At 58.6% G+C, this 18806-nt stretch overlaps 2 protein-coding genes across 6 annotated transcripts; one reads left to right on the forward strand and one right to left on the reverse strand.

Annotated features, from left to right (window-relative positions):
• The first annotated feature begins 984 nt into the window (after positions 1-984).
• On the forward strand, positions 985-7088 carry LOC104373134 (multidrug and toxin extrusion protein 1). The gene is made up of 17 exons (XM_086624508.1): positions 985-1155; positions 1532-1633; positions 1831-1899; positions 2181-2329; positions 2457-2503; positions 2623-2663; positions 2996-3093; positions 3290-3387; positions 3913-4026; positions 4121-4188; positions 4449-4557; positions 4738-4813; positions 4892-4961; positions 5261-5393; positions 5771-5865; positions 6332-6479; positions 6868-7088. The coding sequence occupies exons 1-17, from the start codon at positions 985-987 to the stop codon at positions 7086-7088; spliced, it is 1809 nt and encodes a 602-aa protein (XP_086480634.1).
• A 3476-nt stretch (positions 7089-10564) lies between these two features.
• On the reverse strand, positions 10565-18081 carry ALDH3A2 (aldehyde dehydrogenase 3 family member A2). 5 transcript variants are annotated; one of them, XM_086624504.1, is made up of 11 exons: positions 18055-18081; positions 17459-17632; positions 16811-17042; positions 16618-16703; positions 15537-15745; positions 15290-15407; positions 15013-15154; positions 14669-14835; positions 14051-14150; positions 12938-13173; positions 10565-11960 (listed from the first exon to the last, which is right to left on the reverse strand). In XM_086624504.1, exons 2-11 carry the CDS (start codon positions 17618-17620, stop codon positions 11880-11882), a joined length of 1533 nt encoding a protein of 510 aa, XP_086480630.1. In that variant the 5' UTR covers positions 17621-17632; positions 18055-18081; the 3' UTR covers positions 10565-11879. The 5 variants fall into 5 exon arrangements, with proteins under 5 accessions (XP_086480630.1, XP_086480632.1, XP_086480631.1 ...); XM_086624506.1 differs by lacking the exon at positions 18055-18081 and having other exon boundaries at positions 10565-11396; positions 11837-11960; positions 17459-17742; XM_086624505.1 differs by lacking the exon at positions 18055-18081 and having other exon boundaries at positions 10565-11515; positions 11837-11960; positions 17459-17742.
• Positions 18082-18806: the final 725 nt, after the last annotated feature.

An 18806-nucleotide genomic window follows, 5' to 3' on the forward strand; every position in this document is an offset into this window, starting at 1 on the left:
TCCCCGCGCTCAGCACCCAGCCCCTCGGGACTGGTCCCAGGCTCTTACCTGCACTGTGCCAGCAGTGAGGCTGTTGCTGTTAGATGTAAATATCATGTATAGTTGGTGCACGGCCCCTCTCTGCCACCCCACGACTCTCCTGGCATGTGGAGCTGGTTGCCTGTGAGCTGGGAAGGAAAAGATGTGAGACAGAGGAGCTTGACACAGCCATCAGCCCCCACCTCAGCAGCCTCTGCCCAGATGTGGGGAGGATGGGGCAGACTCTGCCCTGCTCAGAGTCCCAATAGTTTTGGGATGGGAGCCTGGGGAAAGGAGGAAGCCTGCCTCGCTCTGCTGTGTGGGCTACCCCGGAGCCCACTACCCGCTCCGCGCTAGGGAGGGTCTGCACTCCAGCAGCAGCTCCCCTCCACCCCATCACGGTGGGCCAAGGCAGGACGCTATATTTGGCCTGGCAGAGAGGTGCTGGTGAAACTCGACGCTGCTGCGCTGTGCGAGGCCGACAGCTGGAGCCAATGGGGCCAGCTTGTCTTGGCCACCACCGAGCCGTGATGAGAGGGGCTGGGACAGGCAGCGGCCCCACCACCGCCAGAGCAGCTCACAGGAGACTGTGCACAGACCCATGAATCCTCCTTCGCTGCTGGAAGAGGAGGACGATCCTCCAGCCTGCTGGCCAGCGGAGCCACAGCAAAGCAGGAGAGAGGTAGGAGGGCTTGTGGGAGTCATTTGGGAAGACTCAATCCCTTGCACCACACCTCCAGGCTCCTCCACGGTGCCCGCAGCAGTGCGCGGGACCCTCGCTGCCCTGACCCGCTGCCTGCACTTCCCATCACCGCTCTGGCTGCCGGTAGCAAGGAGCACGCGGTCAGCTCAGCTGGCCCCGGCTGAAGTTCACCCCACCGTGGTTACACATTGCTCATCCTGGCGGGGTGGTTTTAACAGAGCACGGAGGAAGAGGTTGTTTCACTCCCCTGGCAGAGCGGCAGCATGAAGCAGGCGAACCTCCCCGAGGAGAACGGCTTCAGCGAGGCGATGGCCGCTGGCCAGCACGATCTCGCACCCGGCAGCTGCGGGAAGAAACGCCGCTGGATTCAGCGCTTGGTCCCGGACAACTTCTGGAAGAATGCGAAGGAGCTGCTGGTGCTGGCAGGGCCACTGGTAAGGACCGCGGGAGGAAAGCGCTGGCATGTTGGGGCGGCTGCGGCCGCAGCCTGATGCCACGAGCACCCTGGGGAGCGGGTTCCCTGGGCAGCAGAGCCCAGCCGAGGTGAGATGTCCAACAGCTCCCGGCGAAGACAGATGTGGAGTGCTGCTAAACACCTGGCAAGGGGCTTGAAACCTCCGATCAGCTTCACCTGACGTGCCAGAGGAGACTGGGTTGCTTGACCAGTTATACACTCTCCCCTGGACACATACAGCTGCCTTACCAGCCTGTCCAGCCCGTGCCGTGCTCTGTCCCAGAGGTCTCCCCCAGCACAGCTGCCTCTGCTCACCTCCGTCTCTCACCTTTGCCTCTCCTCTTCCCTGTGCTTAGATCCTGATCCAGCTGCTGATCTTCCTGATACATCTCGTCAGCTCCATATTCTGTGGCCACCTGGGCAAGGTCGAACTGGCCTCCGTCACGCTGGCCATTGCTGTAAGCATTCCTGGGGGCTGCCCGGCACCGAGCATCAGCTCCCACCCGCTGCTGCTGGGGCAGGGTACAGGGACAGAGGCGGACAAGGACGGAGGAGATCTCAGACTCTCCCTTTCTCTTTTAGCCCCTCTCCCTACCTAAAAGTCTGAAATGCTCATATTCGCTCTTTGTTTGTTTTTTTTAACCCCTGTTTCCAGGTTATAAACGTTACTGCCATCTCTGTAGGTTATGGTTTGGCTTCGGCATGTGACACCTTGATGTCACAGGTGGGTAAGAGATGCTGGTGCTTGTCCTAGAGACGCGTGATTTTCCAGCATCGGCTGACGCTGCCCAGGCACTGTCTGGAGCCCCGGCTGAGCCTGTGAGCTGGGGAAGCTCGTCCCCAAGCAGCAATCCTATAACAGGGAGCTCTGTGCTCCCCTTGAAATACCAAATCCTTCCCGGACAGTCTCCAGGGTGGTCAGGGCTGCCGCACTGCGGCATCCCCGTCGCCCTGGCTCTGGCATGCTGCCGGTCCCGCAGAGCTCACCGCCCTCCTGCCTTGCAGACCTACGGCAGCAGGAACCTGCTGCGCGTGGGGGTGATCCTGCAGCGTGCCACCCTCATCCTCCTGCTCTGCTGCTTGCCCTGCTGCGCCGTCCTCATCAACATCGAGCAGCTCCTGCTCCTCATCCGCCAGGATCCCGAGGTCTCCAGGTCAGGTGGTCCCGTGGCCCAGACACCACCGCCTCGTCCCCCCTGGCACGGCGGGGCTGAGGGGATGGATAGATGGATGGATGGTGGCCGTGGCCCCTCGCTGACCGTACCGCTCCTGTCTCCCCAGATTAACCCAGCGCTACGTGATGGCGTTTCTCCCTGCTCTCCCGGTAAGTTCCTGTAGTCACCTCGGCCACGTGCTGGGATCAGTCCTCCTGCTCCTGTTTTCAGGATCAGCACAGCCCCTGCACAGTGCCGGCCTCGTCTCATCCACCAATTTCCTTTTCAGGCAGTTTTTCTGTATAACCTGGAGACAAAATACCTGCAGAACCAGGTGGGTCCTGCAGCCTCACACCCGTGGAGGGTCACCCCTGGCTCAGGGCTCCACTTGACTGCGCACACGGGGTTGTTACGCTCACTGTTCCGGTGGCGAGGCAGTGTTTAACCCCACCACTGCCCGGGTGTCCCAGAGCAGCTCCAACCCTGGAGATCACCCCATCCCACAGCCACTTGTATCCATCTGCCTGACGGGCTTTTCCAAGCAGGTGATATCATCAGAAGTTTCCATTTTGGCTGGGAAAGCTGCTAAGTGTGGGGCTGGGGGGACCTTCGCGCCTCTCCCAAAGCTTTTGTGAAGGTGCCATAACCCCCATTTCCTCCTTGCAGATGATCATGTGGCCGGTGGTGCTGAGCGGGATCGTCGGCAACGTGGTCAACGTGATCGCAAACTGCATCTTCCTCTACGTGCTCCACTTGGGCATCATGTGAGTACCACCCGCGACCCATGGAGGAGAAAACACGGCACCGGGCGACAGCAAGGGACTTTTTGGGGATGACGGCACAACCAGGCGCGGCTGAGCATCCAGCACTCGCGGGGCATGGTGGGACGTTACGCTCTGGCACCCCAAGGCCGGGGAGGCGTGAGCAGGATGCTGACAACCTTCCTTGTTTCCTTTGCAGAGGCTCGGCCTGGGCCAACACCGTTGCTCAGTATTCGCAAACCATTTTCTTGTTCCTGTATATTATAGGCAGGAAACTCCACGTGAAGACCTGGGGAGGTAAGGGCATCTCCTTGGTTCCCTCCAAGTCATTACATTACATGAGTGTTCATGAATCTTCCACTACTTTCATCAAGTGGAACTTAATTTGTTATTCTTGACAGTGAAATATTTAACCTTAGCCCGGTACGCCCCGGCAACACGGTGCTGCTTCGGTGGCAGCCCGTCATGCGCAAGTGTTGGCAGAGCACCGTGCTGGGCAGTAAACATTAATTCTGGAGAAGTGAAACTTTCTGCTGAGGCTTTGTCGGGTTGAGCCCCGAAGCCGGATGAGCACAGGCGTAGGCGTGATGTTGTCCTTAGATGCTCTGCTCCGGGAGGAATGAATTGAGGGTTGCACTGCTCTGTAGCCCACAGGATGGCATCAGCAGAGCATGTATGTGTGCTGGAGGTCCTATGGAGCAGAGGAGCATCACCCTAGTGGCTCTGCAAACAGGAACGGAACCTCCAGCTGCCTCAGGTGCTCCCAAGGATGTAACACACATGGTCTGGCCATCCATCAGGTGACGTTTCTGCTCTCTGCAGGCTGGTCCAGCGAGTGCCTGCTGGAGTGGGACAGCTTCACCTCCCTGGCCATCCCCAGCATGCTCATGGTGTGCATCGAGTGGTGGACCTACGAAATCGGGAGCTTCTTGATAGGTCAGCGGAGAGGGGGAGCTGTGACCCAGAGTGGCGTCCATGGCAGTGGCGGGGGCTGAGCGTGGCTCTCCGCTGATCCTCTCCTCTTCCCCAGGCCTGCTGAGCGTCGTTGAGCTCTCCGCCCAGTCCATCATCTACGAGGTGTCCGTTGTCGCTTTCATGGTAAGGGCTGAGGGGTTTTATTTCTGACCAGGGCTCCCTGGGGATGGGCCAACAGATGCCCAGCAAGAATCGGCTTTGGCAAATCTTGGTCTTCCCCCTCTGCACTTAAGCCTCTTCCTCCTCCTGCCTGTCTCTCCTACAGAGATGTTTTAAATTAAATCCTGAACAACTTCTCCCCCTCTGCCGGGTGGCTATTCCACTGTCACTGCGATGGCCCCGTTACCCAGACGCACACGTGAGCCCCAGCCCTGTGCTTGCAGATCCCCCTGGGGCTCGGCATGGCCGCCAGCGTGCAGGTGGGGAACGCGCTGGGCGCCGGTGACATCCAGACAGCCAAGAGATCCTCCACCACCAGCCTGCTCTGCACAGGTCAGGCCACCCGCGCGCCGGGAAGCCTTCGCCAAGGCTCTTTCTGGGCACAGCAGGCACGGGGAGCATTGGCAGTCCTTGCCCGCAGCGCACACCGCGGTCCCCTGCGCTCTCCCTTCGGCTGCTCCCGCAATGCCCGTCACGGCCGGGATGGGCACAGCGCTTCGCTCTGTTTTTCAGGGGGGTTTTGTGTAGCCGTGGGGACCGTTTTAGCCGCCATGAAGGATGTGCTGGGATATGTCTTCACCAGCGACAAGTGAGTGTCCCTGGCTCCTGGCCTTGGTGCACGGAGGTCGGTTCCCAAAAGCGACCGCTGACTCTTCTCTGTCCCCAGGGAGATCGTTGGCTTGGTGGCCTCGGTCATGCCTGTCTACGTTGTTTTCCACTTGTTTGAAGCCATGTGTGTAAGTCCCTGGAGATGCTGCTCCTTTTGGTAGGGGATCTCAGTGCTGAGCAGCAGCATGGCAGGTCGGTCGGTCGAGGGTCCCTCAGGCTGTGGGTGGGCACCGGCGCACCCTGCAGAGCTCCTGGGATCACTCACCAACTGCACAAGGAGGTGCTGACGCACAGGATGGGACAGGGATGCAGCAATAACTGGGTGGAGATGGGAGCCGATTCATCACTCAGCAAGTTCACCAGCCCCCAAATTCAGCTGTGGCGGCGCTTGTGGCCTTGGCCCCATCTCTCTCCCTCTCCCCGGCAGGGCGTCTGCGGCGGGGTGCTCAGAGGCATAGGCAAGCAGAAATTCGGTGCCATCCTCAACGCCGTGTGCTACTACAGCGTGGGCCTGCCGCTGGGAGTCGTGCTGCTCTTCGTGGCCAGGATCGGCGTCATCGGTACCGACCCCCTGGCTCTGCGTGTCCCCAAACCCCTGGAGTTGGTGTGGCTGTCCCCAGCCCCACTGTTGGCCGTCCCCAGCCCCACTGTTGGCCCACCGCCACCCTCCTGCCTGGTTCCATGGGGCTGCTGGAGACTGGGCACATGGGGGGGACACTGGGATGACCCCCAACCACTGAGAGCCTTTAATGGTATGGGGAAAAAGCAACTGCTGGCAGGTCGGCCAGGCAGCCCCGTGGCCCTACAGCTGCCCCACCCCCGTGTCCCTGCTGACCTCAGTGACATCCTGTGTCTTGATGCGCTGTCCTGAGATGCCTCCTCAGTTGGGCTTGGCTCTGTCCACGGCGCCTGGCTGACGCCAGCGTGCCATCCCCAGGGCTGTGGCTCAGCATGCTCGTCGCTGTCTCCATCCTCTGCACGTGCTTCATCGCCTACATCTCCCGCATGGACTGGAGGAAGGCGGCTGAGGAGGTAACCGCACTCGTGGCATCATGCCCTGCCAGCCTTGGCTGGGATCACAGCGGGATCAGACAGCACCACGGGCTCGACCCCACGGGCCAGCGCTGCCCAGGGCCCCCAGCAAAACCCAGTGCTCCTGCATTCGGGACTGTCGCCGCACCCCTGTGTTCAGCTCCCTCCCACACGTGCACTCCGTGGTCTTAAGGCTTCCCCCCTGCCCCTTGTGCCACCCTTGGCCAGGCACACGAAACACAACACACAAAGCAGACGAGATGACCAAGGCATACCTCAACCCTGTAGCCCTGTGCGTCGCCGTGTGCCCCAACAGCTCCGGGGTTTCCGCCAGCCACCATCTCCTGTTTCGGGCATCTTTTGGCTGCACAGTGCCACTTCAGCTGGATGAACCCCCCGAGAGGCGATGCGTTGGCTTGGCTCGGTGAGGGTTTCCCACACCAACCCATCGCGTTCCCTTCCCCAGGCTCAGCATCGCGCAGGAGTGACCCAGCTGCCGCCGGAGGAGCCAAACCCGGGCTCTGAACCCTCCTGCAAGGCGCTTCCATCTGGCACGCAGCCAGCCCCACTGCCCCACACTTATCCCCCTGCCACGGCGGTGCGGGGGTGCATAGGTATGGCCAGGAGCTGGGCACAGTGAGATGGGGGAGCTGGACACTGGGTGCAGCGGTGGGTTTGGGTCCAGGAATGGTCCCCAAGGATTCACATAAGCCAGGAACAAGCCCATGGAATGGGGTTGCAGCATAGTGCAGGTGATGCCCTCAGTTATTGGGAAACAGTGATTACAAGAGTGGGCTCAGGAGGGTGATGGGGGCTGGTGGGGGAACAACCGGGAGGAATGGGGCACCCTGGGCAGTTCTCACCTTACAGGCACCAGGTCCCACCGAAACTCCGTTGAGGGCTGGAGATCTCTGTGCTGCTCAGACCTCAGACAAAACCCTCCCAAGAAACCCCTCGATCCCCCAAAAATCCTTCAGTAATGCTGCTCCATTCTCCTTGCAGCGGGAGCGGACGCGCAGAACGGTGTCGTGCTCATGGCCATCACCAGGACGGAGGGACCGACGTACCAGCTGTCACCCCAGGAAGCCACGGCTGCCACGTCCCCTCCGGCCACCGCCGTGGCCACCAAGGAGCTGATCATCCGGCGCGGGCTGGCGGCGGTCGCAGCCGTCGCAGTACTTGCCCTCGGTGTTGTCATAAAGCTGACGACCACCAAACACTGACTCGCACCAGGGACGGTGGGGACTTTGCTTTGGGGGCGAAAGCCCCTCCCGACAGATGGTCGTCCAGAGCACAGACCGGCCAGCGCGAGAACCCAGCACCCGCCTGTCCCACCGGAGCCACAGGGCCCCGTGGGCGCTCGGCAGCACCTGCCCACTCACCGCTCGGAGCAGACCCTGCGGCTGCTCCAGGCTGCCCGGCGCACCCCGAGTGCGCGGGTACCCGCTCCTGCCCGCGCTGCCGGCTGTCGCCTGCCAACCAGAGCTGAGCACAGCCCGGCTCACACCGCTGCTCCGTGACAAATGTCAAATAAAGAACAAACCTGGCTGGGCTCCGGCTGGCTCCTTTGGGTGCAGGCTGCGGGCAGGGCTCGGGCAGGAGCAAGGGAACATTCGCCGCGGAGGGCTGCAGCCCGGGGCACGCGGGTCTGGCCCTGCCCTGGGTGCCTTTCGCAGTAAAACAAAGGTTTTATTCAGCAAGGTGCAAGGTCAGCTTCCAGATACAAGTTTAGAGGTAGAAGACTACCACTAAAAGATGGAAATTCGATTACAGATGAGATGGCTGTCTGCTCAGCCATGCTGGCCAAGGACTTCCCCCAACCTGGGACTCCAGTCGCAGCGATGACCCCATTTGTTGCCCCCAGCAGCCCCAAACGCAGCGTGCCAGTGGCGCGACGGTCCCTGATGCTCCTCGAGTCCTTGCGCAGAGCGTGTCCGCAGCTCAGGTGGCCTCTGCTGTCACCTCGGGTGGCTCAAGGTGGTTTCTCCACAACGAGACATCACCCGTTCGGTTACGAGTCCTTTCAAGGAGGGGATGCTACAGGGGTTAGAGGCTCTTTCTCTCTGCTCTGGGGACAACCAGCCTGGACTGTCCCTATCACTAGGACCCACATTTTGATGGGCTTATTGCTGGCATGAGACAGCTTTCTGTGGGCATCACACGAGACATTACGTAGATGACAGGCTCGGTAACAACTGGATATTTTTGATACCTTTGTGACAAATGGTTCCCTCATTCCCAGGAGCTTTTAGATGGGCTCCCATCTGCAAAGCGAGGCAGACGCTGCCTCCTTCCACCTGCTGCCACTCACTGCTCAGGCACGACCAAGGGTGCAGGTCTCAGTCCATTCCTGTGTTTCAGCAGAAGCCAGAACCTTCAGCTCAGGGCTTCCCTGCTTTTTTTTTTTTTCTCCTTTGCTCCTACCTCCTCCACGCATCGGCTGCCACGGAAGAAAAAAATTGCAGCAAAAAAAAGTTCTTCACTAGGTTACAGGTCTGGTGTGCTGCTGACTGCTGACTGCCCATCATCGGTCTCATCCAGGGGACATCTGGATAGGGACAGACACCAGGCTGAGTCCCACAGGGAGGGAGCAGAGCTCGGGATGATGGAGGCTGAGACCAGGTGGGGCTCAGGGGACAGAGCTGGGAGCACACGCTCATGTGGGCAGCAGAAAGCCAAAGCTCACCTTTGCCACCACCGCTGCCACAATCCCCATCAAGTCCCACTTGGCCCTTGTTAAACTGCTTCAAGAGGAAGAACTTGGCCCAATCCACCTTCTTCTGGCTGCCAGGTGGGTACTGGAGTTTGTACCTTCCATTTCAGGTCCTTGATCAAGCAGGCACGGCAGCGGAAGGTGGTCTTGAAGCTGTGCTTGCCATGGTAGGTGCCCATCCCGCTGTTCCCTGAGGGACACAATCCAGGCAGGGCAGGTCACATCGTGCACAGTGACAGTTGCATTTCTTAAATTCTGTTTGGTGGCCCCCAGGACACAGGGAAAGCTTGGTCATGGTGCTTCTCACACTTGGAGCAGCTGCTCTGCACCTCCCAAGGCAGAGGGGCAAAGAGCAGCTTTAATAACTACTCAGACACAAGTGAGGACCTGCTCGCGGCCTTGAACCTGTGCTCAGACCGGTTGGGTGCACCCACCCTTGAAACGTTAATGGCACCAGTCCTCTCCTCCCCAGGGCCAGTCTTGCTTTTCCCACAAAATTTACAATGGGGTCAGAGACAGGAGGAACAGGGTCTGTTATTCCAAGCAGTGGGATGTAAGGAGAACATTCAGCAACCTGCCATCAGAAAACACTCAAGACCTCAGCCCTTGACCCACAGCCAGGTTGTCTCTGCCACAAAGCCATAAACCTGACAGTGATCGTGGAAAATCAACCAGCCGCTCAGTCCCAGGCAAATTCATCCCACACCCCAGCATAGAAGAACTGGAGCTGCAGACAGATGTGCCAGAAGGTTTTCCTCTCCCACTGGCATCAACACTGCTCCAACAACTAATGAGCCTTTTTACAAAAAGAACCCACCAGTGAAAATAGTATTAATAGGAAAACGCAGCTGAAAGGTCTTGAAATGACCCAAACATAATGGCACCTGGGACAGAGGCTGCTTCTGGGAGACTGAAACCAGGAGCATGGGATGGAGCAAGGACTTACAAACACCACCGAAGGGCAGATCCAAAACCAAAGAGTGCGTGAAGACGTCGTTGGCCATCACACCACTGCTGGAGGTCTCTGACCTATCTGATCAGCTATCAGAACTACTCAGAGCTCCCAGAGAGATGGCACAGAACAGCAGGAAATCAAGATGGGCCACCGATACCGTGCCATTTAGCAGAGCAGGTGGGCGTCAAGGTGTCACATCCCCCTTTGTGGGGAGAGACAGGCTGGAACACGAAATGAAACGGTCCTTGCAACCATTAAAATCTGCCCTCCCTGCCCACCACCGCAGCTGTGTGACGCGGCCCCGATCCCGGCCAAGAAAGCAGATGACTCATTAAAAAACGAAGGAAAAAAGAAAGTTACCTTCGGAGCAGCTTCTCTCTCCACCAGTCTCCCCCGGCAAGCGCAAGCCAGCACAAGCCTTTCCGCTGAGATGGCTCAGAGCGCTCTCCTCCCACGAGGGGATGGCTGGCCCGGGCCCAGGGCTCCGGCTGGATACACAACACCCTTCACCCGGATACATCCCCGCGCCGCGAATACGCACGCCCCGGATCGCAGCTGACTCAGCTGCCCGTGTGGGATTGCGAGACACCACGTGGCTCTGCTGTGTCAGGGGCACAAGGCCGGCAGGGCGATGTCAACGTGCCATCAGGAGCCAACGAACGCAGCCCGTGCTATCATCCGGACGGGAACAAACCTCCGACTGGCAGCGCTGCAGTGGGAGGCAATCAGGGGGCGGATTGGCACAGGACAGGAGGAGAAATTCCAGCTCCTCCACAGCTCCAGCATCACCTTGCTCCAGGTCCTGCCTGCCTCTGGCCGCCTCTCTGGCAGCCTGCCTGAGCTCCCTGCCACAGCTCGGGGGGATGTTCCCCACGAGCAGGGAGGTCATCACACTGGGGCCCCGTGCTCCAGCACCGGGGCAGGGGCACCTCAACATGCGTGTGACGTTCGGCCAAGCCGTGGCCAGAGCCAGAGGACGGGCAGGATTTTCCAGGAGACTGCAGGGACTTAACCACGCTCAGTTTATTATTTAAATCTCAGTGTTTATTTAGTACTTGCAAAATATATCATTAAAAAGGCTTAGCACATGGATTTTCACCAGTCATGAAGAAATCCCACCTATTGCACAGTAAATATAATTTTCTGCTCTATAGTGAGTAACTGCATTTAATAATAATTTTTAGATTTACCTTATTTAAACATTAATAGTTCTATGGTCCTTTCACTTTAAACTTCTCCAGCATCCTCTCCCCAAGCTAGAACAAGCCCCACATTATCTTCCAGTGCAAGATTATAGCAGACCCAGAGCCTGAACACAGTGCGGGTGTCATCTTTGTAATTTTCTAACTGCCAAATAATTGTTCCAGGCACACAATGAAACCCAGAGCCCCAAAAAGGCTGCCAGCCTGCATCACCTGACCAGCTGTGGACACTTCTGGCTCACAGGGGTCCACGAATAATTCACCTCCATTAAAGTGGGAACCCCACTGGGTTTATTCATAACCAGCACTGTTGGTAAAACGAATCAGCCAGAACAGCCTGTCTCAGACTCGTCACCAAGAGGACGGTTGTTCAAAGCACAATGGAAGACAGACCATCCCAAAAACTGCAGGGAAAACACTGTCCACGTGACCACAGCTGAAGGTTAAGCTCCTGTTTGTCACTGAAGGAAGGTAAGGTTTGGTGTGAGACACAGTGTGCAGGTCCCTGGGAGCAGCGCTCCGCGTGGCACGGGGTGGAGGTAGGGACTGGTGTTTCTTGCTCTGCAGTCCTCCTTCTGAGAGCTTGTACCCACTGAACAGGAGTCCGAGCCTTCCCTTGGTTAGTGCCTCTCTAAGGCTGCTCGGTGTGCTCGACAGCTCACTGAAATAACCCAGTACAAAAGAAAAAATGACTTCTCAGCTTAAGGAAACAGACACAAAGCGAGCACCCAGAGTATGACTTGCACATGGCGCCTTCTCCTCTCTTCAGTAGTAAACCATCTGCGAAAGCAAAACACAACACCAACGTCCTGTGAAGGGTTTGCTGAGAAACAAAACCAATTCCCTTTCTAGAACAGCCTGAAGCAAAGCCCCTTCACTCAGGGCAACCTCCCCGGGGTCCGGCTCGCCTGCCTCCTGCCCCCTCGGCATGCACTGACTGCTCCTTATCTTGGACACTACGAGCTCCGAGCATGGCCGGGGAAAGCACCGTGCTCTGGCTCCAGGGGGAACCTTCTCCATGCCCCACATTCACTACTCCAACATAAAGCTTCGCCCGAGCTCAAACAAGGTCTACACACAGGAGAAGAAAAAGGCTCCTACCTCACCGCGACAGCCACAGCAGTGCTCTGAAACCTGCTCCTCCTTACCACACACTGGGCCAGCCCAGTCTCTGAACGGCCAGCACAATCAAGAGGGCTTTTCTCTTCAGCACAGACTGGTGATTCTGAGAAAACCCAAATGATTTCGAGATGCTGTGAGTTTCCCCCCGTCGCTGAGAAGGTGTTCACCTAGACAGGGCCTGCTTCCCTGGCTGGTGCTTCAAGGTCTGAGCCAGTTGTTGGCTCTTACACCTCCTCCTGGACTCAGACACGCAGGCAGGTCGTCTCCCCCTGCATGTTGGGCTCCTGCACATCTCCTTGCAGCAGGAGCAACACAGAACAGACTGAAGAGCAGAGTCCTGGCCCACCCTGCTGCCTCCTGTCCGCCCAGGATGCACAGCTGAGCCTTGCAGGGAGCAGCCAGTGCAGACACACGTAGTGCCTTGGTCTGCCCACCACTGAGAACCAACAGTGATCACACCTGCACTTTCAGATCTTACCCCTCCACCTTAGGAGGCATCTCCAGCATGCGCCAGCAGGCTTCTGCCTCCTGCAGAGAGGGGAGCACATCCCACCCTTCCACACTACCCAGCTGGAAACAGGGAAAGATATAGAAATAATTGAGCTAAGATCAGATGGGGGCTGCAACTGGGCAAGGAGTAAGAGCTCGTTGTAGCCCTAGGCTTTTGGCCACAGCCTCCCTTTGCCAAGGCCCCGTGGCACAAAACCGCAGCCGGCTGGGCCAGGCTGTGGAGCAGCTCCCAACATCGCTGAAGCAAGCCTGGGAGTCAAAATCACTCTAAAGAGACCCATCCAAAACGTACCAACCTCTGCCTCTGCAGGGAGCTTCTCATGGGAGTCACCCACCAAGGCAGGGCAACAAACAGTAGGAGACTTCTTGGAGGACGTTTCTATTCTAGATAGCACTTGCAAGAGCGAGAAGCAGACCTTGATGCTTTCAGGTGGGACAGATATCATAAGTCTCAAGACAGAAAAAACAGGCCAGGCTCTAAGAAAGGACTGCAGTCGTAAAGAGGGAACTTGCAGAAGATCAGAGGAATTACACATGCACTCACGTAGATGGCAAAGAGCCAAAGCTCACCTTTGCCACCACTGCTGCCACAATCCCCAGCAGGGCTAAGATGACCAGTCCCACTCGGCCCTTGTTAAACCGCTTCAAGAGGAAGAACTTGGCCCAATCCACCTTCTTCTGGCTGCCAGGTGGGTACCGGAGTTTGTTCGTACCCTCCATCTTCAGGTCCTTGATCAGGCAGGAGCGGTGGTGGGAGAAGGTCTCGAAGCTGTGCTTGCCGTGGTAGGCGCCCATCCCGCTGTTCCCTGAGGGACACAACCCAGGCAGGGCAGGTCACACCACAGGCTCAGCCAGTCAAACCTTTGGCCACTTGAGGCCACCAGCAGGGCAAGAAGCAGTACAGGAAAATTCCACTTGCTTGCCAGCTGCAGTGCACGTTACCTGCCCTGCATCAGCCTTGCTGCAGTTTAAAAGTGTAACTTCTCCTCTATATTCCTGCAGAGGGGACAACTGTTATTTCCTCTCTGCAGCACTTCTCAGTCTCTAAGATGTCCACCTGTACTCCAGCCCTCTTCTTTGCCACCTCATTTTCACTACACACTCTCCAGTACTTTGTTGTGTCCCTGTGTGCGCTGCTCCCTGTGCCTCTGAGTGGTTTCCAGCTCTTCCCTGGATTTAGTTCCCTGTCAAAGCACCATCCCAAGGCTCTGAGATCCCACCAGTTCTGTGTGAGAAGGCTTTCCTGAGGAGCCTGCAGGGTACACCTCTGTTTTTCAACTCCAGGACAGTGTGTGCTGTTCACAGCAGCAGAAACTGCTTGTGAGCACTGCAACACCCAAAGCCTCTTCTGCAAAGCTCCCATAGGCTGTTCCGAAACCTGTTCCAATTCTCCCCAAGCTGAAGTCCTACACTTCCTCCTGCAATTACTGCTAATCACTCTGATGTTTTTAAGGCAACTTTCACATCAGCCTGCAGTAAATGCTTCAGGCTTCCCAAAAACACACCCAAAGGTTTTTCCCTTTTAGTCCTAACGTACTCCTAGAATTTCTTACTGAGATGTGCTATCCAGAGACCCTTCAGCTGTGAGAGCAGCAGAAGTACCTGGACACAAACCAACTGCTGCTGTTCCCTGGGTCACACCATGCATCAAGTCACAACACTCAAGGAGCTCCTGTAACTTACCAACACCACCAAAGGGTAAGGTCGAGAGGAAGAAATGCATGATGACATCATTTCCAGTAACACCTCCACTGGAGGTTTCCGAGATGACTCTCTTGATTAACTGACAAAATAAAACAAACAAACAAAACATTACAAAGCCCAGAAGAAAACAGACCATGTAACTGAGCAGGACTAGGAGGGGAGATAGGAACCAAGAGGCCACCGTGTTCAGTTTTCTCTGGGTGACAATGCAGACAAGCCCTCTCCATGCAGTGACAACTCAAGAAATGCAGGAAGATTCAGAGGAGGGATGGGAAAGATAGAAACCCAGGAGCTCGCCTCCCCAGCAATATATTGGAAGTAACTAAATTAACCATGAAAGACTACTTAGCACCAAAGAGGAAATTCAGCCTTTTATTCTTCTATTTCACAGTCATGCAAACGCGAAGCATGTCAGCAGGAAACTGGGAGTCCCAAGCAGATCTGGGGACACTCACAGTCCCCCATGAGCCAAACGCTGCAATTCACAAGCAAAGAGGAGCCAACACAGGCTCTGCAGGGAGCTGTGCCTGGGTCTGACCACGTTTGGGACTGAAATGCATGGAAACGCCTCTGCCAGGGAGCACAGCCCAGACCCACCTTCTTGTTGTTAGAGAAGACATACAGGGCAAGGGGCTTCTCCCGACAGTTGATGAACTCAATGGCTTCATCCACACTCTTCACCGTCAGAATGGGGAGGACCGGTCCAAAGATTTCCTCCTCCATCACCCTGGACTCCGGAGAAACATCAGTGAGGATAGTCGGTGCTGAGGCAAACAGGAGAACAGGAGATAGCATGAGCAGGACAGAAGACGTGGTCCATCACGAGACCTTGTCCTGGGCACTGCCTGCGTGCAACACACACCGAGCAAGCCACAGACACACACTCAGCCCCCAAACGACACTTGCTACCACCTCCCCTCCCCAATAGCTGCCAGAAGCACCTATAAAGCAGGAGGCCTCATCAACCTCTCCCCCGTGAGCGATCTTCTGTCCTTCCAGCAGGCCCAGGATCCTCTTGAAGTGATGCTTGTTGATGATCCTTTCGTAATCCGGAGACGACTTCACATCATCCCCATAGAATTCCTGCCAAAGGGCACAGCAGAACCAAAGTGCTTGACACACCTTCACAACAGGCACAGCTCCAGGGCTACAGCTCCACAACTCAGACCTAGGCTGTAACGGAGACAACTCTCACAGCACGAGGAACTCCACACTCACCTGCAGAGTCGCCTTGATGTTCTCCACCACTTTGCTCTGGATGGATGGGTCGCAGAGGATGTAGTCCGGGGCAATGCAGGTTTGTCCACAGTTCATGTACTTTCCCCATGTTATCCGCCTACGGGGGAAAAGGGAGATGGTTTCTCCATGGTCAGTCCATTACAGCCCCCACAGCCCAGCTGACAATGTCTAAGGAACACCCACAGTCTGGGGACAACGGCCCACCGAGGGCGTGCAACAGTCTGACCTGCAGGCAACGTCCAGGTCACAGTCCTTGTCGATGTAGCAGGGGCTCTTCCCACCCAGCTCCAGGGTGACGGGTGTCAGGTGCTTGGCAGCCGCTGCCATCACAATTTTGCCCACCGCGGAGTTGCCAGTATAAAGGATGTGATCAAACCTCTGCTTCAGCAGCTCTGTTGTCTCAGGTACTCCTCCAGTGACCACGGGGTACAGCTCCTGCGGGGCAAATGAGAGCCTTACAGCTACCTTGATTTAAAGCAAATATACCAAGGGAGCAGCTCTGCATGGGGTAGACTTGCTCGTGAGCTACACTAGGATCTGGACGAAGGATAACGATAACAGGGACAAGCTCCACTCCTTCTCCTGAAATTAAGTTTCGCTTGCTGTATTATGCCACATTAAATAAACAAACTTAAATAAACAGAGGTTGAGGCCAGGGCTGAGTCAGGCTCTGAACCTACTCCCACACAGTAAGACCAAGAGCACACACAAACACCGGGCTCTCCCGAGAGCTGTCTCCTTTCTTTAGGCCAGGGGTGAGAGCTGAGGAAGCACTAACTCCAACAAGGAAACTGGGCAGTGGGGCCCTGCTGTCAGAGCAACAGCCTCGGTGACAGAGTGCAACAAATGTCCGAACTGCCAGACCAGCGGAGGAGAAACACCATGTCCTGCTGGAGCGTGGTTTAGCAGGACACGAAAACCCACGCGTACTGCCACTGAGCAAACAGCTCTCGATTCCCAGGAAGAGCCAGGTGCAGCCAGCACCCAACGCAAACTTGTGCTTACATCGAGGCAACCCAGCACAGCGTCCAGGAGAGCAATTATTGCAGTGAGAAGCACATATACACCTCTTTACGGAGTCGGGAATGCCAAAAGGCTGTCACGTTGCAGCAACATTATGTAGGCACATCAGGTTACGCAAACACAAGAAAAACACGTCAACGCGTCTCTGTGCTCTAACAGTAATTCCTGTACCTCCTGCTTTAGAGAGAGTGGGCAACTGACTTGACTCTAACCTGCGGGAGCCCTTCGAAAGCACGACAGGTATTTCCCCAAGACAATCATATCAGGCACAGGGCCACACTCACCCGGTCGAGGTACTGGGGGAGAAGATCAGCCACCAGCTGAGCTGTGTTCTCGCTGATCTCTGATGGCTTCACCACCACGGCATTGCCTATGAGACAAACCCAGCGTGCCCACTGAGTCCTCACGCTCTTCTCCTGTCTCCCGCAGCACCCACCCACAGCCCCATGAAGGGCAGGGACTGTGGTGGGTCCCCACCTGCTGCGATGGCCCCGATCAAGGGCTGCATGACCAGGACAAAGGGGTAGTTCCAGGCCCCGATGATCAGCACCACCCCCAGCGGCTCGGGGCGGATGAAGGCCTCGTCCCGCATTGTCAGCAGGTTCTTCTTCACGGGCTGGGGGGCTGCCCAGGAGGGAAGCTTGTCCATAGCCAGGGCCAGCTCCCCCAGCACACCCAGGATCTCATGGCTGTATGCGTTGGGCCCACACTGCAACGACAGGGAGCTTGGAGAGGGGATGGCGAAGGCAGCCGCCTTCTGCACTCACCACGGCAGCCCGGGGAAGCAAGGTAAACTCTGCTGGCTTGAAGTGTTTGCCAGGGCAGTCCCTGGTAGCGCTGCCCCAAGGGATCCCTCTGCCAGAAGATGGTCAGTCCAGGTGCGCGGGGCTCAGTGTCCCACAGAAGCTGAAACCTAACAGCCAGGATCTGCCTTTCTAAGACCAGCTCCTTCTTAGAAATGGTGGCAGCAGACATTAGCAGGCCACAGCGAGAACCAGGACCACAGGGAATATCAGGAAAAACCACCTGGCACGGCAAAGGCAGCCCTTGGCCTTCCCGCTTTCCCTTTAGGGCTCAACAGCGTCCGTGCACGGCAGAATAGAGAAACCTCCCCCCAACTCCGACCTTGTGCAGATCCGCCTTGATGGCTGCCAGGATCTCCTTCTCCTTCTCCTGCACCATCCGCTCCAGGGCCTTCAGCTGCTGCATCCTGAACTCCAGCGAGCGGCACCGGCCCGAGTTGAAGGCAGCTCTTGCCCGCCCGACGACCTGCTGCATCTTCTCCATGGCGGCTCGGAGCTGGGGGAGAGAGCAGCGGGGCCCAGTCACCGCAGCCGCCCTCCGGCAGACGGAACCGGACTTTCGGACCCGCTCTCAGCCCCCAGCTGCGATCCCCCCTCGAAGGCAAACACCCGCTATCGCTCGGTCCTAATTCGGCCCCGTCTTTCCGAAACCTGAAATAATTTGCTGCAGTTCGTGAGTTGGAGAAGTCTGAGGAGGAGCGCAGGGAGCACACGTCGGTACAACGACGCGGCTGTCGGGCGGGTAACCGGGGGGCGGCTCCCGGCAGGGCGGAGGGGAGGGCCGGCGGCCTTCCCCGCGTCCCAGCACCGCGCACCACCCAGCCGGGCCGCGGCCAGCGCGGGGCCCCCGAGGGACAACCGGGCCGAGGCGAAAGCACCGATCGCGGCGCTCCCCCCGCCCCGGGCCCCTCCACCCACCTGGAGCCGCCGCCGCCCACCGGAGTCCCGGTTCTCGTCGGCCGCTTCCGCCTTCTGCTCACGTGACGTGGCCGCGCCCCGCCCCCCCGGAGGTGGAATGGGAGAGGCCGCGGGGCCACCGCCCCCCCCCGGGCGCAGAATGGAAGCGGCCGGGGCGGGGCGGGGCCGCGGGGCGGGGCCGCGGGGCGGGGCCGCGGGGCGGGGCCGCGGGGCGGGGCCGCGGGGCGGGGCCGCGGGGCGGGGCCGCGGGGCGGGGCCGCGGGGCGGGGCCGCGGGGCGGGGCCGCGGGGCGGGGCCGCGGGGCGGGGCCGCGGGGCGGGGCCGCGGGGCGGGGCCGCGGGGCGGGGCCGCGGGGCGGGGCCGCGGGGCGGGGCCGCGGGGCGGGGCCGCGGGGCGGGGCCGCGGGGCGGGGCCGCGGGGCGGGGCCGCGGGGCGGGGCCGCGGGGCGGGGCCGCGGGGCGGGGCCGCGGGGCGGGGCCGCGGGGCGGGGCCGCGGGGCGGGGCCGCGGGGCGGGGCCGCGGGGCGGGGCCAACCCCCCGCCCCGGTGACCGGTCCCGGCCCGGCGCTCCGGCCGCAGGCGGAGGCAGAGCGCGGTGCGAGAGCCGAGCAGCCCCGCGGCGGAGAGAGGAAGCGGCTTTGCCGGGCTGAGGCCTTCCGCCGCCGGGGAGGGACGCTGCTGCCGTATCGCTTCCAGCGGAGAGAGCCGCAGGCACGATCCGGAGCAGCGTCCGGTAGCACGAGATCGGATAGT

Source organism: Tauraco erythrolophus, chromosome 21 (assembly GCF_009769465.1).
Source record: "Tauraco erythrolophus isolate bTauEry1 chromosome 21, bTauEry1.pri, whole genome shotgun sequence".
NCBI classification, from domain to species: domain Eukaryota; kingdom Metazoa; phylum Chordata; class Aves; order Musophagiformes; family Musophagidae; genus Tauraco; species Tauraco erythrolophus.